Below are 20,077 nucleotides of genomic sequence, written 5' to 3'. Positions count from 1 at the left end.
TTACACATAAGTCAACATTCAGTCAACCTTTTCCACTTAAGCTTCCAACCTTGAGACTAAGTGTCTCAACTCATTCCGAAACATCCTCGGAACCGAACCAACTACACCAGCAAGTCACATAACGACAATTGAGCATAAAATAAGCAGTTAATGGGGAACGGGGCTATAAAACTCAAAAAGACTGGCCGGGTCGTTACATTCTCCCCCTCTTAAACAAACGTTCGTTCTCGAACGGGTCTAGTTTCATACCTGGAGTCTCAAATAGGCATGGATATATGCTCCGCATCTCCCGACCGGTCTCCCAAGTAGCCTCGTCGATTGGCTGACCTCTCCACTGCACCTTCTTTTATGCTATGTTTTTTGACCTCAACGTTCGAGCCTGCCGATCCAAAATTCCCACTGGCTCCACATCATAAGTCAAATCACCATCCAACTGAACAATGCTGAAGTCCAAAACATGATACGGATCGCCGACATACTTCTGGAGCATAGAAACATGAAACAGTGGATGAACACTCAAAAGACTAGGCATCAAGGCAAGCTTGTAAGCCACCTATCCAATCCTCTAAATCACCTCAAATGACCCGATATACCGAAGGCTAAACTTGCCCTTCTTCCTGAACCTCATAACACCCGTCATGGGTGAAACCTTGAGTAGTACCTTCTCCCCCACCATGTAAACAACACCGCAAACCTTTCGGTCGACATAACTCTTCTATCTAGACTACGCCATGCGAAGCCAATCCTGAATCAATTTAACCTTGTCCAAAGCATCTTGAACTAAGTAAGTACCCAATAGCCTAGCCTCACCCAGCTCAAACTAACCTATTGGAGACCGACACTGTCTCCCATACAAAGCCTCATACGGAGCCATCTGGATGTTCGATTGGTAGCTGTTGTTCTAGGAAAACTCCGCAAGCGACAGAAATTATTCCCATGAACCCCCAAAATCTATGACACAAGCGCATAACATATCCTCTAATATTTGAATAGTGCGCTCGGACTGACCATCTATCTGAGGGTGAAATGTTGTACTCAACTCAACCTGTGTTCCCAACTCTCATTACACTGCTCTCCAAACCTGCAATGTAAACTGTGTGCCCCGATCTGAAATGATGGACACCGGAACACTGTGAAGGCGAACAATATCACGAATGTAGATCTCAGCCAACTGCTCCAAACAAAAAAGTAGTCCTAACTGGAATGAAATGCGCGGACTTGGTCAACCGATCCACAATCACCCAAATAGCATCAAACTTTCTCGATGTCCGTGGGAGCCCAACAAAAAATTCCATGGTGATACGCTCCCATTTACACTCCGGAATCTCAAGCCTCTAAAGCAATCCGGCGGTTCTCTGATGCTCATACTTCACCTGATGAACCGAGCTATAAACCCCACTATATCTTTCTTTATCCTCCTCCACCAATAGTGCTGCCTCAAGTCCTGATACATCTTTGCGGCACCCGAATAAATGTAATACCATGAACTGTTAGCCTTCTCACGGATCAACTCACGTAGCTACATTAGGCACACAAATCCAACCCTGAATCCTCAACACTCCATCATCCTTAATAGTAACATCTTTAGCATCATCGTGCTGAACCATGTTCTTAAGGACAAGCAAATGGGGATCATCATACTGGCGCTCTCTGATACGATCATATAAGGAAGACCGAAAAACCACACAAGCTAGAACCCGACCGGGATCCGAAACATCTAATCTCTCGAACTAGTTGGCCCAAGCCTGAACATCAGCTACAAGAGGTCTCTCACCAACAGAAATAAATGCAAGGCTACCCATACTCACCGCTTTTCTACTCAAGGCATCGGCTACCACATTCGCCTTCCTGGGATGATACAGAATAGTAATATCATAGTCCTTTAGCAGCTCCAACCATCTCCGTTGTATGAAATTTAGATCCTTTTGTTTGAACAAGTGCTGGAGACTCTGATGATCCGTAAGTACCTCACAAGATACACCATAGAGATAATGCCTCTAAATCTTCAATGCATGAATGATGGCTGCCAACTCCAAATCATGAACATGATAGTTCTTCTCATGGGGATTCAATTAGCGTGAAGCATAAGCAATCACTCTACCTTCTTACATCAAGACACACCCAAGGCCAATCTTAGAAGCATCACAATACACGGTATAAGAGCCTGACACTGAAGGCTAAAGTAGAACTGGAGTTGTGGTCAAGGCAGTCTTGAGCTTCTGAAAGCTCTCCGCACACTCATCCGACCACCTGAATAGAGCACTTTTGGGTCAATCTGGTAAAAGGAGCTGTAATGGATGAGAAATCCTTTAAAAGTGATGATAATATCCGGCCAAGCCAAGAAATCTCTGAATCTTAGTAGCTGAAGACGGTCTGGGCCAACTCTGAACCGCCTCTATCTTCTTTGGATCCACCTTAATCCCCTCACTGGACACCACGTGCCCCAAGAACGCCACCGAATGAAGCCAAAACTCACACTTGGAGAACTTGGCATAAAGTTTCTCCTCCCTTAACCGTTGTAGTACAATCCTAAAATGCTGGGCATGCTCCTCCTGGCTACGTGAGTACGCTAGGATATCAACAATGAATAATATAACTAACGAATCAAGATATGACTGAAATACTGTGTTCATCAGATGCATGAATGTTGCTGGGGTGTTGGTCAGGCCAAAAGACATCACAAGGAACTCATAGTAACCATAGCGGGTCCTTAATGTCGTCTTTAGAATATCCGAGTCCCGAATCTTTATCGGGTGATACCTAGACCTCAAATCGATCTTAAAGAAGACCCCCACTCCCTGAAGCTGGTCAAATATATCATCAATGCACAAAAAACGATACTTGTTCTTGATTGTAACTTTATTCAACTGCCTATAATCGATGCACATCCGCATAGTACCATCCTTTTTCATAACAAACAGAACTGGTGCACCCCAAGGCGACACACTAGGCCCAATAAACCCTTATTAAGAAGTTCCTTAAGCTGCTCTTTCAATCCCTTCAACTCTACTAGTTCCATATGATTCGGAGGAATAGAAATGGACTGACTGTCCGGCACCAAGTCAATACCAAAATCAATATCCCTTTCGGGTGGCATGCTTGGCAGGTCTGTAGGAAACACATCCGGAAAGTCTCGTACTACCGGTACAAAATCAATAGTAGGGGTATCAGCACCAACATCCCTTACAAAGGCCAAATATGACAGACACCCCTTCCTATCCATTCATTGGGCCTTCAGATAAGAAATCACCCTGCTAGGAACATAATCTAGAGAACCTCTCCACTGGATTCTAGGAAACTGCAACATCGCCAATGTCACAATCTTAGCATCACAATCCAGAATAACATGACATGGAGACAGCCAGTCCATACCCAAAATCATGTTGAAGTCAATCATACTTAGCAATAAGAGATCAACTCTAGTCTCCAATCCCCCAATAGTCACTACACACGACCGATATACACGGTCCACAACAATAGTATCACCCACTGTCATAGACACATGAACAGGTGAAACTAAGGATTCACGGGTCATATCCAAATAACGAGTAAAATAGGATGATACATAGGAATAAGTGGAACGAGGGTCAAATAATATGGAAGCATCCCTGTGGCACACTGAGACAATACCTGTGATCATTGCATCTAAAGCAATGACATCTGGCTTGGAAGGAATAGCATAGAATCGAGTCTGACCACCACCTGATCGGCCTCACCCTCTAGGGCGACCTCTAACTACCTCGCCCCCACCCCGAGCTGGCTGAGCGGGTGGTGTAATTGGTAGTAAAGGTATTATCGGACGAGAACTCTATTGTAGAACCCCACTCAACAATCTAGGGCAATCCCTCTTGAGATGACTCAATTATCCGCACTTAAAATAACCCTTCCTCTAACGGAGCTGTTTCTTCTGATAACCCGAGGAACTAACTATAGAAACCTGAGCAGATGAGCCATGGTGAGAACTCTGCGCTGATAATGCATTCAATGATGACTGACCTGAACGAGCAATGCAAGAAGCGTGGCTAACTGAAACACTACGATGAGTTGGACGAGCCCTCTGAGTGGGTCTCTAAGGACGACCCCTACTATGGTGGGGCTGACCCCAGAATAAATACCGCTGAAACCACCTGAACCATGAGGCCTCTAAGCCTCCCTCTCCTTACGCTCCTGGATACGAACAAACTCTAGCCGCCGAGCATATCAACAACCTCATCAAACCTAGAACCTGATACACTCTCACGAGTCATAACAAAATGCAACTGATAGGTGAGGATATCAATGAAACTCCTAATCCTCTCCCTCTCAGTGGGAACCAACCAAACTATTTGACGAGCCAACTCTGAAAACCTCATCTCATACTGGGTCACAGACATGCCCTCCTAACGTAGCTGCTCGAACTACCTGCGCAGCTCCTCCCTGCGGGTCTGTGGCACAAACTTCTCTAATAAGAGAACGAAGAACTCATGCCATGAAAATAGTGTTGCACCAACTGGCATGCTCCTCTCATAGGTCTCCCACCATATGAAAGATGCCCCAGTCAACTGAAAAGTTGTAAATGAGACCCCACTGGTGTCCATAATACCTGCCGTGCAAGGAATCCACTGGCACCTATCCAAGAAATCCGGAGCATCCTCTGACTCAGGCCCACTTAATGATGGAGGCTCGAGCCTCCCAAACCTCTCTAGTCTCTTCTGCTCCTCATCACACATAACGGGACCCACGTGGGCCTGAGCAACTATAACCGACTGGACTGGTAGTACCCCTGGCATTTGAAGTCCCTACACCATCTGCGCTAGAGTGCGGGCGACGGGAGTCTGAGTATCTCCCCCGGCCTGAGAAGTGACTGCTTTGGCCGGAACTGAAACCGCCTGGGCAAGGCTAGTGCAAACAGTCAATATCTGGGCCAAAGCCTGTGATGTCTCCTATCATGATACTAGGAAAGCCGACAACTCACACATAGCAAAACTTCCAATTTGAAAATATACTAAAACAGGTTTAAATAAGTGAAAATCTCATAAAACTGGATGGAAACGCCTCAACTCATACAAAAGTTTTTCCCAAAATTTGGGTGTCACTGAGTACATGAACATCTATACAGTAACACATTTTTATACACTATCTAAGAAAGTAGAACAGATTAATCAAAAACTAGGAGGAGAGTCAAGGTCTACGGACGCCAAAGCAGTTGGAAAATGCCTGGATCTGTACACGAGGTGCATGGTGTAGTGTGAGTACAACTAACTTAATAAGTATCGCAAATAACAAGGCAAGATAGGAGAAGCTTAAATTATTGAGGATACTAGTTATTTCAGTGTCTGCCTTTTTGGACCAGCATAAAACAATATTTAAAACTAACTCATAAGGCTTCGTGGGAAGAATATATGTGTGTGCATGTGCACAATTTGTCAAATACCTTGCTCAAACAGTATTATGGCATTTAGAGGAAGGAAACAAGTAAATCAGATAAATGATCAAGAAAATACAAGTTCCACATACTACACAGACAACTCACGTGCTGCATGGACAACTCACATGCTAACAACAGAACATGCACGGATAACTCACGTGCGACACAGACAACTCACGTGTCAATATTATAAATATATGGATCTGCACAAACAACTCACGGGTTGCATAGAAAACTCACATGCCAATAATATCAATACAGGGATCTGCATGGACAACTCACGTGACAATAACATAATCTGTCTGGCATAGCCGTAGGCCCCAGCCCAAAAATATCATACAGAAGCAATAAAGCAAGCACACAGGTATATGATGAATGAAATAAGATTCTCATGTCCCTGGACTGATATAAATGACATGCTAAAGTGTAGTCATGTGCAAAGTGTGTTATCATATCTCAAACTGGAAATTTCATCAATGAAAAGCATTTATCAAGTTCGTTCAAGGGTTAAACCTCTAAGTAGCCTCATCATGGCTCAATTAGATCACATAAATTATTATAGCATGTGATATATCAAAGCTTAAAACTTAACAGTCATTTCTCGGTTTATAAGAGCCCGAGCACAACCCAAACATGAATATATAGTCCAGGTGCTCGCACATGGTCTCATTCCCATACATGTGCTTACCTAAAAGCACGTGTCTATCACAACAATTCAGGCAACTGGTGCCTTAACCGAGCTTAAATACGATACTTACCTCAAGCTAATCGAATCACTCCGCTAGCAAGCACTTGCCTCGCGAATCAACATCCGACGCATTGAATCTAGCCCCAAACAATTCGATACAATCAACTAAAGCTATTGGAATTAGTTCCATATGAAAATGCTAAATTCTTAATCAAATTCAAAAAGTCAACCCAAAAGTCAACCTTCCGGCGCACGTTTCAGAATCCAATAAAAGTTACAAAATTCGAAAATCATTCAACCCCGAGTCCAACCATGCGAAATTTACCAAATTTTGGCACCAAATCGTCACTCAAATTCCCAAATTTAACTCTCCAATCCTTAGCCTAGAACTCCCAAAATTCCACCTTAAAAACATACAATCTAGGTGGGAAATTCAATGGGGAAACAATATTATTGAATAAAATGATCAAGGCTGACTTACTTCAAAAACCCCTCGAAAATCCTCTCAAAAATTTCCTTAGTATGAGCATGAAATGTCCAAAATGATTAAAATCATGAAACCCTCGAGTTTTCAACACTGCCTAGCCCTTTTCGCTTCTACAAATTATTTAATCGCACATGCAGTTCTACTTTTGCGGTCAAAACTACGCATCTGTGGAGTTACACTGGACATCGGCCTTGCACACCTGTGGCCACTAGTTCGCACCTGCGGCCTCGCTTCTGCGAGAAGACTTCCGCTTCTGCAGCCCTGCCTCACAAGGCCACCTTTCGCTTCTGCGATGCTCCTTCCGCATCAGCGAACTCGCAGGTGCGCAAAATTCCCTTCGCACCTACGCAACTCCCCAGATCACCCAAATTCGCTCCTGTGATGGCTCCTTAGCTTCTGCGGTCGCGCACATGCGACCAAATTTATCACAGGTGTGATCGCACCAAACCCGGTGCACTTCAACAATCCTTCAATACCAAACTTCGATCCATTAACTATCCAAACTCCACCCGAGTCCCCCGGGACCTCAACCAAACATACAAATAAGTCCTAAAATACTATACAAACTTAGTCGAGGCCTTAAATCACATCAACCAACATAAAAAACACGAATCACACTTCAAATCAAGCCTAACAAAAACTAAGAAATTCCAACTTCTACAATCGATGCCGAAACCTATCAAATCAAGTCTAACTGACCTCAAAATTTGCACACAAGTAATAAATGGCACAACGGACCTATTCCAACTTGAAATCAAAATTCGATCCCGGTAACCACAAAGTCCACCATGGGTCAAACTTCTCAATTTCCAAAACTTCTAATTTTTCAACTTTCGACAGCCTAAATCAACTATGGACCTCCAAATCACTATCCGGACACACTCCTAAGTCCAAAATCACCCAACGAAGCTATCAGAACCATCAAAACTCCATCCCGGAGCCATTTACACATAAGCCAACATCCGGTCAACCTTTTCAACTTAAACTTTCAACCTTGAGACTAAGTGTCTTAACGCATTTCGAAACATCCCCGAAGCCGAACCAACTACCCCGAAAATTCACATAACGATAATTAAGCATAAAATAAGCAGTAAATGGGAGAATGGGGCAACAACACTCAGAACGACCGGTCGGGTCATTACCTATATTTATATGATGCATACTTTGCTTATTTAATTCTTTTTATTTTGTGTTACAATTATTATGAATGGTGTTTAATTGCATAGGGGTGCAATAGAAAGGATTAAAATATGAAATTATATAATCGTGAACAATTAAATATATTACAATTATGAAGTTTTAAACCGTCGTAATATTAAATTAGAAACAAATTGTAGTTTTTGGTTGCAAAACTGGCGGCTCAAAACTACCACAATAAACAACGAAAAGGTCATACTAAGAATTGTAATCTCTTAAAATTTTGATAGCAATAACGGCGGTTTGTAAACGCCATAATTAACATCTTTAAAAAGGCCACATTAAACAATGTATATTATGGCGGTTTTGAGCTACTATTGTGGCGACTAAGATGAAACCACTGTATACACTTTGTGGTGAAAGGGATTGTGGCGTTTTGGAATTGTCGTTAAATCATATCGTGGCAGTTATAAACCGCCGTTATACATAAATAAAACCGCCACAATAAAACCCTTTTTTTGTATTGGATCTCAAAATTTACCTGTTGAAGTAGTTATTATCCAAGATTATATCCATCATTTGCCACGCTAAGCTTGTGCTCCCTTTAATCATATTGATTACTACCATAGAGTCACATTCAAGGAAGATGTTTTGGAAACCCCGTGAAATACACAACTTCACCCCAGCTATGCTTCCTTTGCCTCCGCCAAATTACTGCTGCCCCTTCTCATGATTACATAAGAGTAGCTTTGTTTGTATACGTGAACATAGGTCTGTCATTTCACTGGTATTCAAAAATTATGCTCCCCTTTAGTTTTGTTGAGTAAACTCTTCACTCTTCACTTTCTCCAGCCAGTAGTGAAACTAGAAATTTTTGCAAGGGTATTCAAACTTGAAAGAAGTGAAAATAATTCCCCGAAAAGAGTGTTCATTATATATTATATAACTCTAAAACCTAATATTTTATCTATATATAGTGTAATTTTCGATGAAGGGTGGTCGGTTGAACATCCTTCGGATAATGTAGCTTAGCCCCTGGCTCTAGCTATGCTGGCTCGAATACCAGCCTTAATGTTTGGCAGCTCTGATCCGAAAAGATGAAAATTAATTCATCGCATTCATTTGCATATTGCCTCTACTATTTTACATATACTGATAATGAAATAGACGTGCATAAGAGCATTATATTCCAACAAAAGCATTGAAGATTTCACTCCAAAGTTTAAGATTGTGAATTGCTCATAAACTATGTAATAGGGAGAAAAAAATCATATATTTGCACATTAGAAAACAAATAGTGTATTAGATCCAACACTTTTATACATACACAACATAACATAAGTTAAATTCTAAAGTATTTTAATTGTTTAATCACCTGCATGCAGTCGACCACAACTTTGAACCTAATTTCATTGCAATTAAGCATCTATATTATGGAGGAAGTTAGAGATGATCTCACATTTACTTCTGCCTTTTTCATTGTCTTGATCATGTATCTGTCATTATTTGTCATGTTGAGAAGCTTCCACTTTTTCAGGGGAGCTTAGTTCTTTAAGAGGGCCATATATACTCTGTTGCATCCACCTTAGATAACATCCTTAAAGCCCTAAACAATATATTGGTCGAAAATGCTTAAACTTTTATATTTTTACACACAAAGTTTCCTAACTCTTAGCACCAACTTGCTCTGGGTATTCTAGTTCAAAATGCATTAGACATTATGTTACAGTGTGGCCAGTAAAATTATTTCTTGTTGTAATAATATACAGAAGATGTGATCAGTAGTTCCAATCTGTATTGGGAACAAAAAGTATAAATTATATATTACTGAAAGCATAGACTTCTTTTTCCTATTGTCAAGGCAAGAAGATCACCAAGCGGTCCACTTGTACTCAATACGTAGAAAAGTTAAAAAAACATATTGAGATACAAATGATTATGCATTTTGTATGATATTTCCGATTCCCCATAGGGAGACATAGAACGCCACCAGAATTTTGAAGTTGTGTAAGATAATTGAAACCTCCAGAGAGTGCCATAGAATGATGTAGAATTTGTTAAAGCTCATGGATAAACATATAACACCCCCTATTAACAGTTATATAATTTGTTAAAGCTCATGGATAACCATATAGTACCCCTATTAACAATATATATATATATATATATATATATATATATATATATATATATATGTTGCTCCCAAATGCACACGCAAGTATACGTGGTCCTACAAGTAATAAAGTGATAAATTGAGTGTCGAACCCACAAAGACTTGTGTGAACTACCTACTAATTTCAACAAGATTATTATTCAGTCGATTCAATCAGAGTTCAAAGTGTGATTATACTAAGCAATAATTCTAACAAGTAACTAATTAATCAAGCAAAAAATAGTTGTTGTGTATTTAGTAGAGATGAATATTCCAAGGTTGTGATCGATTCACCAATCCTATTATAATCTAATTAACTCTCCCTTTCATATAATTCACTCATGGTTGCTAATTAATCGAATAATTGCTCTCGTAGTATTCTCCCGAATTACTACTTGCCTATTCTAAATAGATAAATACATATATTCATATGGAATCAATCTATTAATAACGCATTAAGATTACGATATTTAATTAGTCATGGTGACTAGGTATATTTCTATCCTAACCACAAATCTGCGCCCCCCCCCACACACACACAGAGAGTTAAGATCATTCCCTCTTCAGTTCTTCTCTAATCTAGATATAGCTTTCCCAAGTATAACATATATAATAAATAGAACCTAACTGTTGGCCAGACAATTAAGCAATTAATTACAGAATTGAAGAAACAATTATATATTAGCAATTTGTAATCAAGTTTAAGTCAAAATCTAACAACAATATTCATGGCTAAATCACAACCCTAGAACTATGGGTTTTAGCCACTCATGATAATATCAAAACAAATTCACAAGTGTTGAAAAAGTGATAATACTAAGAAAAGATGAAGAAAACTTTGATATCCTCGCTCCCGGATGTTCCTCGTGTGTATTTTTCCCTCAACGTGGCATCTCCCCTCTCAAAAGAGGCTTAGTCATGCTTTTATACGCGTTGGAGGGGTCTTGGGCCGAAATAACCTTGTCCCGGGCGAACTAGGAGAATGTTTCCATCACCAGCGCCCAGGGTAGCATGGAGCGCTAGCCCTGATGCTAGACTTTTTAACATTCTGACTTCTGCGCCATAGGTAGCGCCACACGCTGCCTGTGGCGCTACTTTGTGACTTTTTCCCTTTTCTTCCCTTTTTCGCTTTAATTCACTCACCTTCGTCCCAAATTGCCTCCGGATGATTCTTACACATAAAAATACCACAAATTAGCACAAATCATTATATTACACATTCGAAATCTACGAGACATGAGTAAAATATGAGGCAATATGCATATAAATATATATACTTTAAGAAGATTATCCATACCCCACACTTAGACTCTTGCTCGTCCTTGAGCAATGGGACTATCAACTACACCCCAACAACATACACATCTCAACTAGAGAGGAGCACTTCAATTTTTAATCATACACTCTACTCTTGACTGTGATCGATACCGGCAATCAAGCATGAACATACAAATTTCATATTCTTCCGGTTTTAAACAAGCCCAAGTATAAACAATTCAATTCAACCAACTCAAACAACCTATCCATAACCAACCTACCTCAAGAGCTGACTCGTTACCACTAAGCACTCTCAACTCACGCACTCACAAATCAAGAGAAATTCACGACATCAATAATCCGTCATGAGATCATGAGCCCTCACCAATAAACACAAGAGTGAATATACAATAGTCCACACATGCCAGTATGACTTTCAACATAATTTAAGGACATCACACAATTGGAACAAAAATTGCACTCTCACAAAGAATTCATGTGCATCCCATCCTCGTACCATAAGCTTGACCGTAGTGTACACCTCTACTAATCTAAGTCAGCAAAGTCTAGGATCAACTAGGACTTTATGGGTTGTAATGTAGGCTAAGGGACAGGTAGGATACATTTAGGAATAGTGACTGACCCTCCTAAGCACTTTAATACACTACACTCAAAAATCGAGCACATTTTCTTCTCAACCAATTCACTTGCCACAACCATATACAACATAGCCCTTTTTTTCTCAATTAAGCATTTCTATATTCCCACTAGCACGAATTATTAATATTAGGAGATGTGTGTTTTTCTACATTATTTGAATTATTTTTTCCTTTTCTTGCAATTTTTTACTTTTCTTTTTTTCTCTACACACACGCCATACATTAAGGTTCTTCAGCTAGTAAACTTTTTTCATAACTTTAGTGCACCTTAAGGGACCTTCCATGGTTCCACGCGAAAGCTACTTCCCAATCTCTCACCTTACTTCTTTGAGCGACTAAGTTTTTTCGGAGGTAAAGGTTCGACAATTTCAAATTCAAAATACAATAGGGGTACGACTTGTAATGGGGGTAACCAAGGAAAAGGTCAATAGGCATTTTATTTTAAGTGACAAACACATCTATTATCAAGCAAAGAACTGCCCACTTCATCTCCTAGACTAGCACAACTTAATGATTTTGCTTCGATTAACACACGGAGAAAGTGCTATACTACACATGATAACACAAAATAACACAAATTCTTACACACACATTGCACATGACTCAATCAAGATGGTTCTGTTCAACTCTCAAGTCAAGCAAGCACATATAATTGAGAAATTTTAAGCCATATTGCACTAGGTAACATACAAGTCAAACAACTGAGAAAAGGCATCACAGAGTAGGCTATTTAATAGGACTTTAATCCCTCAAGAAAATTATCCAAAAGATCCATCATCGGAAAAAGTCTGAGCTTTTTCAGATTTTTTTTTTCTATTTTCGTATTTAATTATTTTAAAACTAGACTATGTATACTACGGGTTCCTAAAAGAAAAACTAATAAAATAAAAAAATAGATTTATACAATTTACATCATATAAAGTAGATTCCCCACCCCACACTTAACATATGCACAGTCCCCGATGCATGTAAGAATTTAAAGCAAAGTAAGGTGGAAAGAAGAGCTCCCTGCTAGTCGGATTCTATCTCCTCAGAATACCCACCAGTAGCAGCTCCGGGCTCATCATCATCATCCGCTCCCAGGGGCACCAAAGCCATGGGCCCCATGATGTCAGCATCAAGATCATCCTTAGTGTCAGAGCCTTCATGGGTGTTCTCATCCTCTGATGGAAGAATTGGACAGATCATTACATAGATGCATACGCTCCTCGTCCGACACGCCCAACCTGCTCATGATCACATTTAGGGGGCTATAGAGATACCTGTTGAAGTTCCTGTCCCTCTCATTATGTGTCGCATAGCTTAGCTTAGACGTAGACTCAAACAACGATGTGATGTCCATCAACCTCTTAGGAGCCTCCACAACCTCGGCATAACCGTGATATTCAAGTACCTCCCGGGACAACATGTACTGTGTTAGCAAGTTGCCAAAGAAGAATCTATTGATTTTCCTCCCAGATCATGTGCAGTCCATATCCCCCAACATGATCTCTCCCACATTGATGGGTCGCCCAGTAATCAGAAAAATATTAAACACTTGAGCTCTAGTGCACTTGTTGTTGTGCTCAACCGGCATTAGTCTGCCCTGCATGAAATTTTGCCACACCTTGGCAGTCTTGTTGAAGTCGGATCATCTCAAGATGGGCATCACTCTTAGTTCTTGTCCACTTTGCATTCAAATCGCCTCCACATAGAGTGTGACGTATAACCTAATAGCTTGGGCATTTGAAAAACGTTTGCAGCCTTCGCGGGTTAGGGCTATCAACTCCCACAAATTCACATAAGGAACACCTATCCATTGGCACCTCCTTTCTGCGGACCCGTGACTTGAACAAGTCCCCATTCCAATTTAGGTAAAGATCTCACACCATACTCAAATTTGCATGGCCCGTTCACTCTAGTAACTTATCCATCTTTATTTCTTTTAACCAGGCAAGCACGTTCGGGAAGTTCTGTTCGAGAGTTTTCACATTAATTCCCATTTCAGAGACATATCACCCATATGGCACAAAGTTATTATGCCATTGTATGGCATCCTCACGAACTAGATCTAAATGAGGCCCTGGTCCCGATGGTGCCTTCTTCAATCCGTCGGCAACCTGTTTCCCTTTAGCTTGTCGAGATGACGTTTCCCCTTGCTTGGGCTTTTTAGGAGCGAGAATAGTGGTTGAGGACGTCCCCACTCCTTTACCCTTGTTCGCACTATCACAAGCCATATCAACCTACAACAAAAATAATCATGAATGTGAGAATGAATCAAGAAATCCGTCTAAGATTATCGTGAGAGTCAAAGATGACCCCACACTTAAAATCGAAGGCTCTATGTAATATACCCACAATATTGGTTGAAAATGCACAAGTGTTGCACCACAAGGCGATGGGTACTCAAGACTTCCCCATGCCGTACAATTATAATGCACTAACTATGCAACACAAATCAAATAGTCGATCATGGCGATGTGACTTAGCCTTAGTGCAAGAAAGTAACAAATGGTCCCAATCTCTACAACTAATATACTACACTAGCTAATTCTAACAAAGTTCTACAACATATATAGTACAAGATACATGGTGTGGGTGGCATGGTTATAACATGTGAACATTAAAGATAAGATTTGGGTTAGGTAAACCCAACCCCAACACCCCATAATTAGCCCGATATCACATACAACTACACTCAGCTAGTCAGACTTCACCGGTGCCCAATTGACTCTTTCAAACATTTTATCAAACACATGGTGGACATTAAGTTTGTTCAACTCAATTCAACAATGGTGAAAGATGGTGGCCCTCCCAAATTTTATGAAGTATAGGGAATTGAAGTTTACTACTCCGTATACAACACAACAACCAAGTTGTAATAACCAATTTTGTTCTACAATCGGGCCACCCACCATATAACAAGTTTTAAGAAGCAACTTATGGGGGAATTTGGAGATGGGAGTTTGGGAGGGGGGATGGGCATTATAATCTACAAAATAAAAGAAAAAGGGAGAAGGGAAACATACCTGGGAGATTTGTAGATGAATGCAAGAGGAGAGGAAAAAAAACTATAAGAATTGAGAGAGGGGCGGAGATAGAGACGGGGGCAGAGAGGATGGAAGAGTAGCGGGGAGAACGAGAGAAGGGCTGGGGGGGGGGGTTAGAGTTATTTTAATTAGGAGGGATTTGGTTATGGGTCATGGGTTGTAATGTGAGGGTAGATGGGTATGTGGGTCGGGTTTTAGGGGTAGTTGTTTTAAATATAACAACAACAACAATAACATACCCAGCATTATCTCACACTGTGGGGGAGTTGTTTTAAATAATAAACGAAAGAGAGAAAAAATATTTACCTGACCCTCCAGCCCAGCGCATTGTGCTAGGCCTTGCGCCGGGGAAGAAATCTTTCTATTTTTTGCGCCACAGGTAGCGCTGGGCGCTAGCCTAGGCGCTGGTCTGTGCATTGTTTTCCCTTTTTCTTTGAATGAAATCCCCGATCCCTCCGAGCACTTTATATATCCAATTTACATACCCTACACCATTCTACCTATGATTTATATGCCTACAAAGAAAACAAAAAATTCTAGTCTACTATAACTAAAAAAAATTGAAAAGCTAAGCTATGAAAGCAATAAAAATTGGGTTGCCTCCCAACAAGCGCCTGATTCAACATCGCGTCACGATTTAGGTCCTTGCTTACTCATCAGCGAGTATTACTTTGGACTTCTCATGATCAATGACACCTCCCTAATAGTGATTGACTCTTTGCCCATTCACTAAAAAAATTTCTTTCACCATTTAAAGCGCGCAACTCAATTCACCATAAGGAGTTACTCTCACCACCTCAAATGGACCTGACCACCTCGGTTTTAACTTCCCAGGAAACAAATTAAGCCTAGAATTTAACAATAGTACCTTTTGGCCCGGTTCAAAGTGATGTGGCTTGATTCGTTTGTCATGCCACCTTTTTGTTTTCTCCTTGCAAAGCTTAGCATTTTCATATGAGTGTAGCCTGAACTCATCTAACTCATTCAACTGGAATAGCCTCTTCTCTCCCGCGGCTTCAAAGTCCATATTCAACTTTTTAATTGCCCAATACGCCTTCTGTTCAAGTATAACCGGCAAGTGACATGCATTCCCATAAACAAGCTTATACGGGGATGCCCCACTTGGTATTTTGTATACAGTTATATATGCCAACAAGGCATCATCTAACTTTGCAGCACAATCCTTCCTATTCAAACTCACTCTCTTCTCTAATATCTGCTTTATTTCTCTGTTGGGCACCTCATCTTGTCCACTTGTTTGCGGGTGATATGTCATGGCAAATCTGTGGCGGATCTCTTATTTGTTAGAAGGTTACTCAACAACCGATTGCAGAAATGTGTCCCTTCATCACTAATCAAGGCACGTGGAGTCCCAAACCTCGAGAATGTGTTTTTCTTCAGTAAATCAGCTACCACCTTGGCATCATTGATTGGAAATGCGATAGCCTCTTCCCATTTTGACACGTAGTCAACTGCTAGCAAGATATATTTATTTCCTCTAGACATTGGGAACGGTCCTATGAAGTCTATCCCCCACACATAAAAAATCTCCACCTCCAAGATATTATTCAAAGGCATCTCATGCCTCCTTTTAATTGTTCCTATTCTATGACACTGGTCACACTTCTTAACAAAAGTATGGGCATCCTTGAACAATGTTGGCCAAAAGAACCCAGACTGTAAAACTTTTGCAGTTTTCTTATCGCCTCCATGATGGCCTCCATAAGGCGAGGCATGATAATCATACAACACTAATTCCACCTCCTTTTCAGGAATGCATCTCTTCATCAACTGATCGGCACACTGTCTGTACAAGAATGGCTCATCCCAGTAGTAGAAGTTCACATCATGTAGAAACCTCTTTCTAGCTTTAGATTCAATTACGGGAAGAAGTACCCCACTCATAATATAATTCACATAATCCGTGTACCATGGGGGAGGGTCTTAGGTGATAGCAAAAAGTTGATCATTAGGAAATACCTCCTCAATTTGTCTACCTTCCTCCACGTGCTCATGACTTCCAGCCTTGATAGATGGTCGGCTACTTGTTTTTTTGTGCCCTTCCGATCTCGTACTTCTACATCAAATTCCTGCAATAACAAAACCCAGCGCGTCAATCTAGCCTTGGATTCCTTTTATTATAAATAGATACCTGATTGCTGCATGGTTGGTATGGACTACAACTTTTGTTCCCACCAAGTATGCCGGAATTTCTCAAAGGCCCACACAACGGCCAACAACTCCTTTTCAGTGGTGGTGTAATTCAGCTATGTATCATCAAGAGTCTTACTCGCATAGTATGTGGACTAAAACATTTTGTCCTTCCTCTGGCCAAGCACTGCCCAATAGCATGTTCACTTGCGTCGCACATAAGTTCAAATGGTAAGGACCAATCAGGTGCCACAATAATGGGGGCAGTCACGAACTTCTTTTTGAGCTCCTCAAATGCCTTCAGGCAGGCTTCATCAATATTGAAAATTACATCCTTTTCAAGCAACCTGCAAAAAAGAGTAGCAATGTTTGAAAAATCTATAATAAAGCGTGTATAGCACTTAAATTGTTTCTTCACAACTGGTCAACACTTTGCCCAAATTCTTCAAACAGTCATCCTAAGAAGACCCAAAGACTGAAAAATCATCCATGAAGACTTCTACGAATTGCTCCACCATATCAGTAAAAATAGCCATCATACACCTCTGGAAAGTGGCCGGTGCATTACAAGGACCAAATGGCATTCGCTTGAAAGAAAAAGTACCATAAGGACATGTAAAAGTGGTCTTTTCCTGATCCTCTGGGAAAATGACAATCTAGTTGTACCCCAAATAACCATCAAGGAAGTATAATATTCATGCCCCGCCAATCTGCCCAACATCTGGTCAATGAATGTAAGTGGGAAGTGGTCCTTGCAGGTTGCTTTGTTGAGCCTTCTGTAGTCAATGTAAACTCTCCACCCCATCACAGTGCGAGTAGGAATTAGCTCATTTTTCTCATTCTCTACAACAGTCATCCCCCTTTTTAGGCACACAATGCACTGTGCTCACCCAGTTGCTGTTAGAAATAGGGAAGATGATACATGCCTCAAGCCATTTAATTACTCCCTTCTTCAAGACCTCTTTCATAATCGGATTTAATCTTCTTTGTTGCTCAACACTAGGGATGTGTCCATCTTCTAGAAATATTGTATGCATACAAAATGATGGACCGATTCCTTTTATATCAGCAATTGTCCACCCAATAGTTTTTTTATGCTCACGAAGCACTCTGAGCAGCTTTTCTTCTTGCACATTAGTTAAGCTGGATGAGATAATCACTGGAAATGTTTCAGAGTTCCCCATGTAAGCATAGCACAAGTGCACTGGAAGAGGTTTGAGCTCTAGCTTTGGAGCTTCGTCAATAAATGGTTTAGGAGGGGTCAGAGTAACAAGTTTGTCCAACTCCTCAAATCTCCCAAGCCCATGGACATATTTGCAAGACATGTTAAGTACTTGCTCAATTTCTTCTATCATCTCATCTTCACTTTCTTCTTCATCCCCCATCAAGGCTCGTTCAAGAGAATCTATGGGGCTTATATAAGTCACCAATGAAGCCACATCACTTTCCACAACATAAATCATGGATAGCTTCATAGTGGCCTGGCAGTCTGAGTGCTTTATACAGATTGAATACCTCCACTCGATCACCCACTCTCATTGTCATGTTTCCTTCACATACATCGATAATAGCTCAGCCCATGGCTAAGAATGGATGCCCTAAAATAAATGGGAATTCCTGATCAGGCTCATAGTCCAAGATAATGAAATCAACATGGAATATGAAAGAACCCACTCGAACTAACACATCTTCAATCCAGTACTTCTTCAGGATGAGCAAGGGAGCGATCAACCAACTGTAAAATTACTGTGGTTGGGCGCGGCTCACCAAACCCCAACTATCTGAACACATACAACAACATCAAATTGATTCTCTCCCCAAGATCACACAAAGCTCGCTCGATTGCGCGCTTACCAATAGAGATTTGGATAGTGAAACTACCTGGATCCTTCAATTTCTGAGGTAGATTGCTTTGAATTCTTGAGGTACATTCTTCAGTAAGTGCCACAGACTCAAAATGTGCCAACCTCCTCTTATTTGCCACTATGTCCTTGATGTATTTGGCATGTTTGGGCACTTCTTGCAAGATGTCTATCAACAGAATATTGTTTTGCACCTGCTTCAAAATATCAAGAAACGTTTTATAAGCAGCATTATCCTTCACTTTCTGCAATCTCTGAGGGAATGAGGGTGGTGGCCTCGCAACTAATGGTAGGGGTTTATTTTCCACCACCTCTTCAACTGGCTTCTCTGACTCTTTTTCCTTTTTTGATTCTGCTTCTATGGAGCCCGATTTCTCATTAAAGGTCACTTTTTTTCTCTTTTTCAATGGGACTTCTTCTAACTGTGTCATATTCCTCAATGACACATCATTGATAATATCTTAGGATTAGACTCGGTGTCGCCTGGAAGAGCTCCAACTGGTCGAGTATTTTGGGCACTGGCAAGTTGCCCCATTTGTCACTCCAAATTTTTCATCGCTAATGTTTGGGCCTGCTGGTCAACCATTCATTTCTTTAGCATCTCCTTAATGTGACTCGTTCGGTTTGTAGGATGTTCAGCCTGTGGTGGTCTATATTACTGTTGAGGAGCTTGTGGCCTGTACTGATTCCGAGCATCTTGGTTTGCACCCCAAGAGAAGTTTGGGTGTTTCCTCCAGTGTTCCCATACTGGTTTGTCTGGCCCCTATTTGCATTACCCACAAAATAAATAGACTCTAGATTAGCTGCGCATAAGTCGCTCGTGTGACCCTCTCCACATACTTCACAAAATATCTGCACTTGTTAACCTTGTTGCTTGTTAATAACCAAGGTCATTTTATTGACTTGGTTAGCCAATGTGGCAACCTGTGCTGATAATGCAGAAACACCATCTAACTTAAGGACCCCTACGGATTATTGAACTGTGTGTCTACCCATCTCTCCTTGCAAATCAGGATTTCTTTTGGAGAATTTGTTCAATAATGCATATATTTTATCGAAGCTTTTCTCTAACACTTGACCTCCCACTACAGCGTCCACCATAATTTTTGTCTCTGGATGGAGCCCTTCTATGAAGGTGTGAGCTAACACTTCATTTGTCTTATTGTGATGAGGACAGTCTTTCAGCAGCCCCTTGAACCTTTCCCAAGATGAATATAAAGAATCTCTCGATTTCTATTTAAAGGCGAC

At 40.9% G+C, this 20,077-nt stretch overlaps 1 protein-coding gene across 1 annotated transcript; it reads right to left on the bottom strand.

The window, feature by feature from the left end:
* Nucleotides 1–16,088: 16,088 nt before the first annotated feature.
* Nucleotides 16,089–18,442, bottom strand: LOC142179865 (uncharacterized). Its single transcript, XM_075250753.1, has 5 exons — nt 17,858–18,442; nt 17,436–17,623; nt 17,107–17,314; nt 16,797–16,906; nt 16,089–16,623 (listed from the first exon to the last, which is right to left on the bottom strand). Exons 1-5 carry the CDS (start codon nt 18,440–18,442, stop codon nt 16,089–16,091), a joined length of 1,626 nt encoding a protein of 541 aa, XP_075106854.1.
* Nucleotides 18,443–20,077: the final 1,635 nt, after the last annotated feature.

Source organism: Nicotiana tabacum, chromosome 4, assembly GCF_000715075.1.
Source record: "Nicotiana tabacum cultivar K326 chromosome 4, ASM71507v2, whole genome shotgun sequence".
In the NCBI taxonomy this organism is placed as follows: domain Eukaryota; kingdom Viridiplantae; phylum Streptophyta; class Magnoliopsida; order Solanales; family Solanaceae; genus Nicotiana; species Nicotiana tabacum.
The sequence above is the reverse complement of the archived record's forward strand: the minus strand, read 5'-3'. Positions and strand labels throughout refer to the sequence as shown.

Bases quoted from the DNA above. Each gene is read 5' to 3' on its own strand.
- LOC142179865 (XM_075250753.1), bottom strand. From the start codon at position 18,442: ATGAAGCTATCCATGATTTATGTTGTGGAAAGTGATGTGGCTTCATTG. The intron at 17,624-17,857 runs GTGAGCACAGTG...GGGTACAACTAG, and splicing joins CTATTTCTAACAGCAACTGG to ATTGTCATTTTCCCAGAGGA. The intron at 16,624-16,796 runs GTATTTCCTAAT...ATTCTTGTACAG, and splicing joins AAGGTAGACAAATTGAGGAG to ACAGTGTGCCGATCAGTTGA.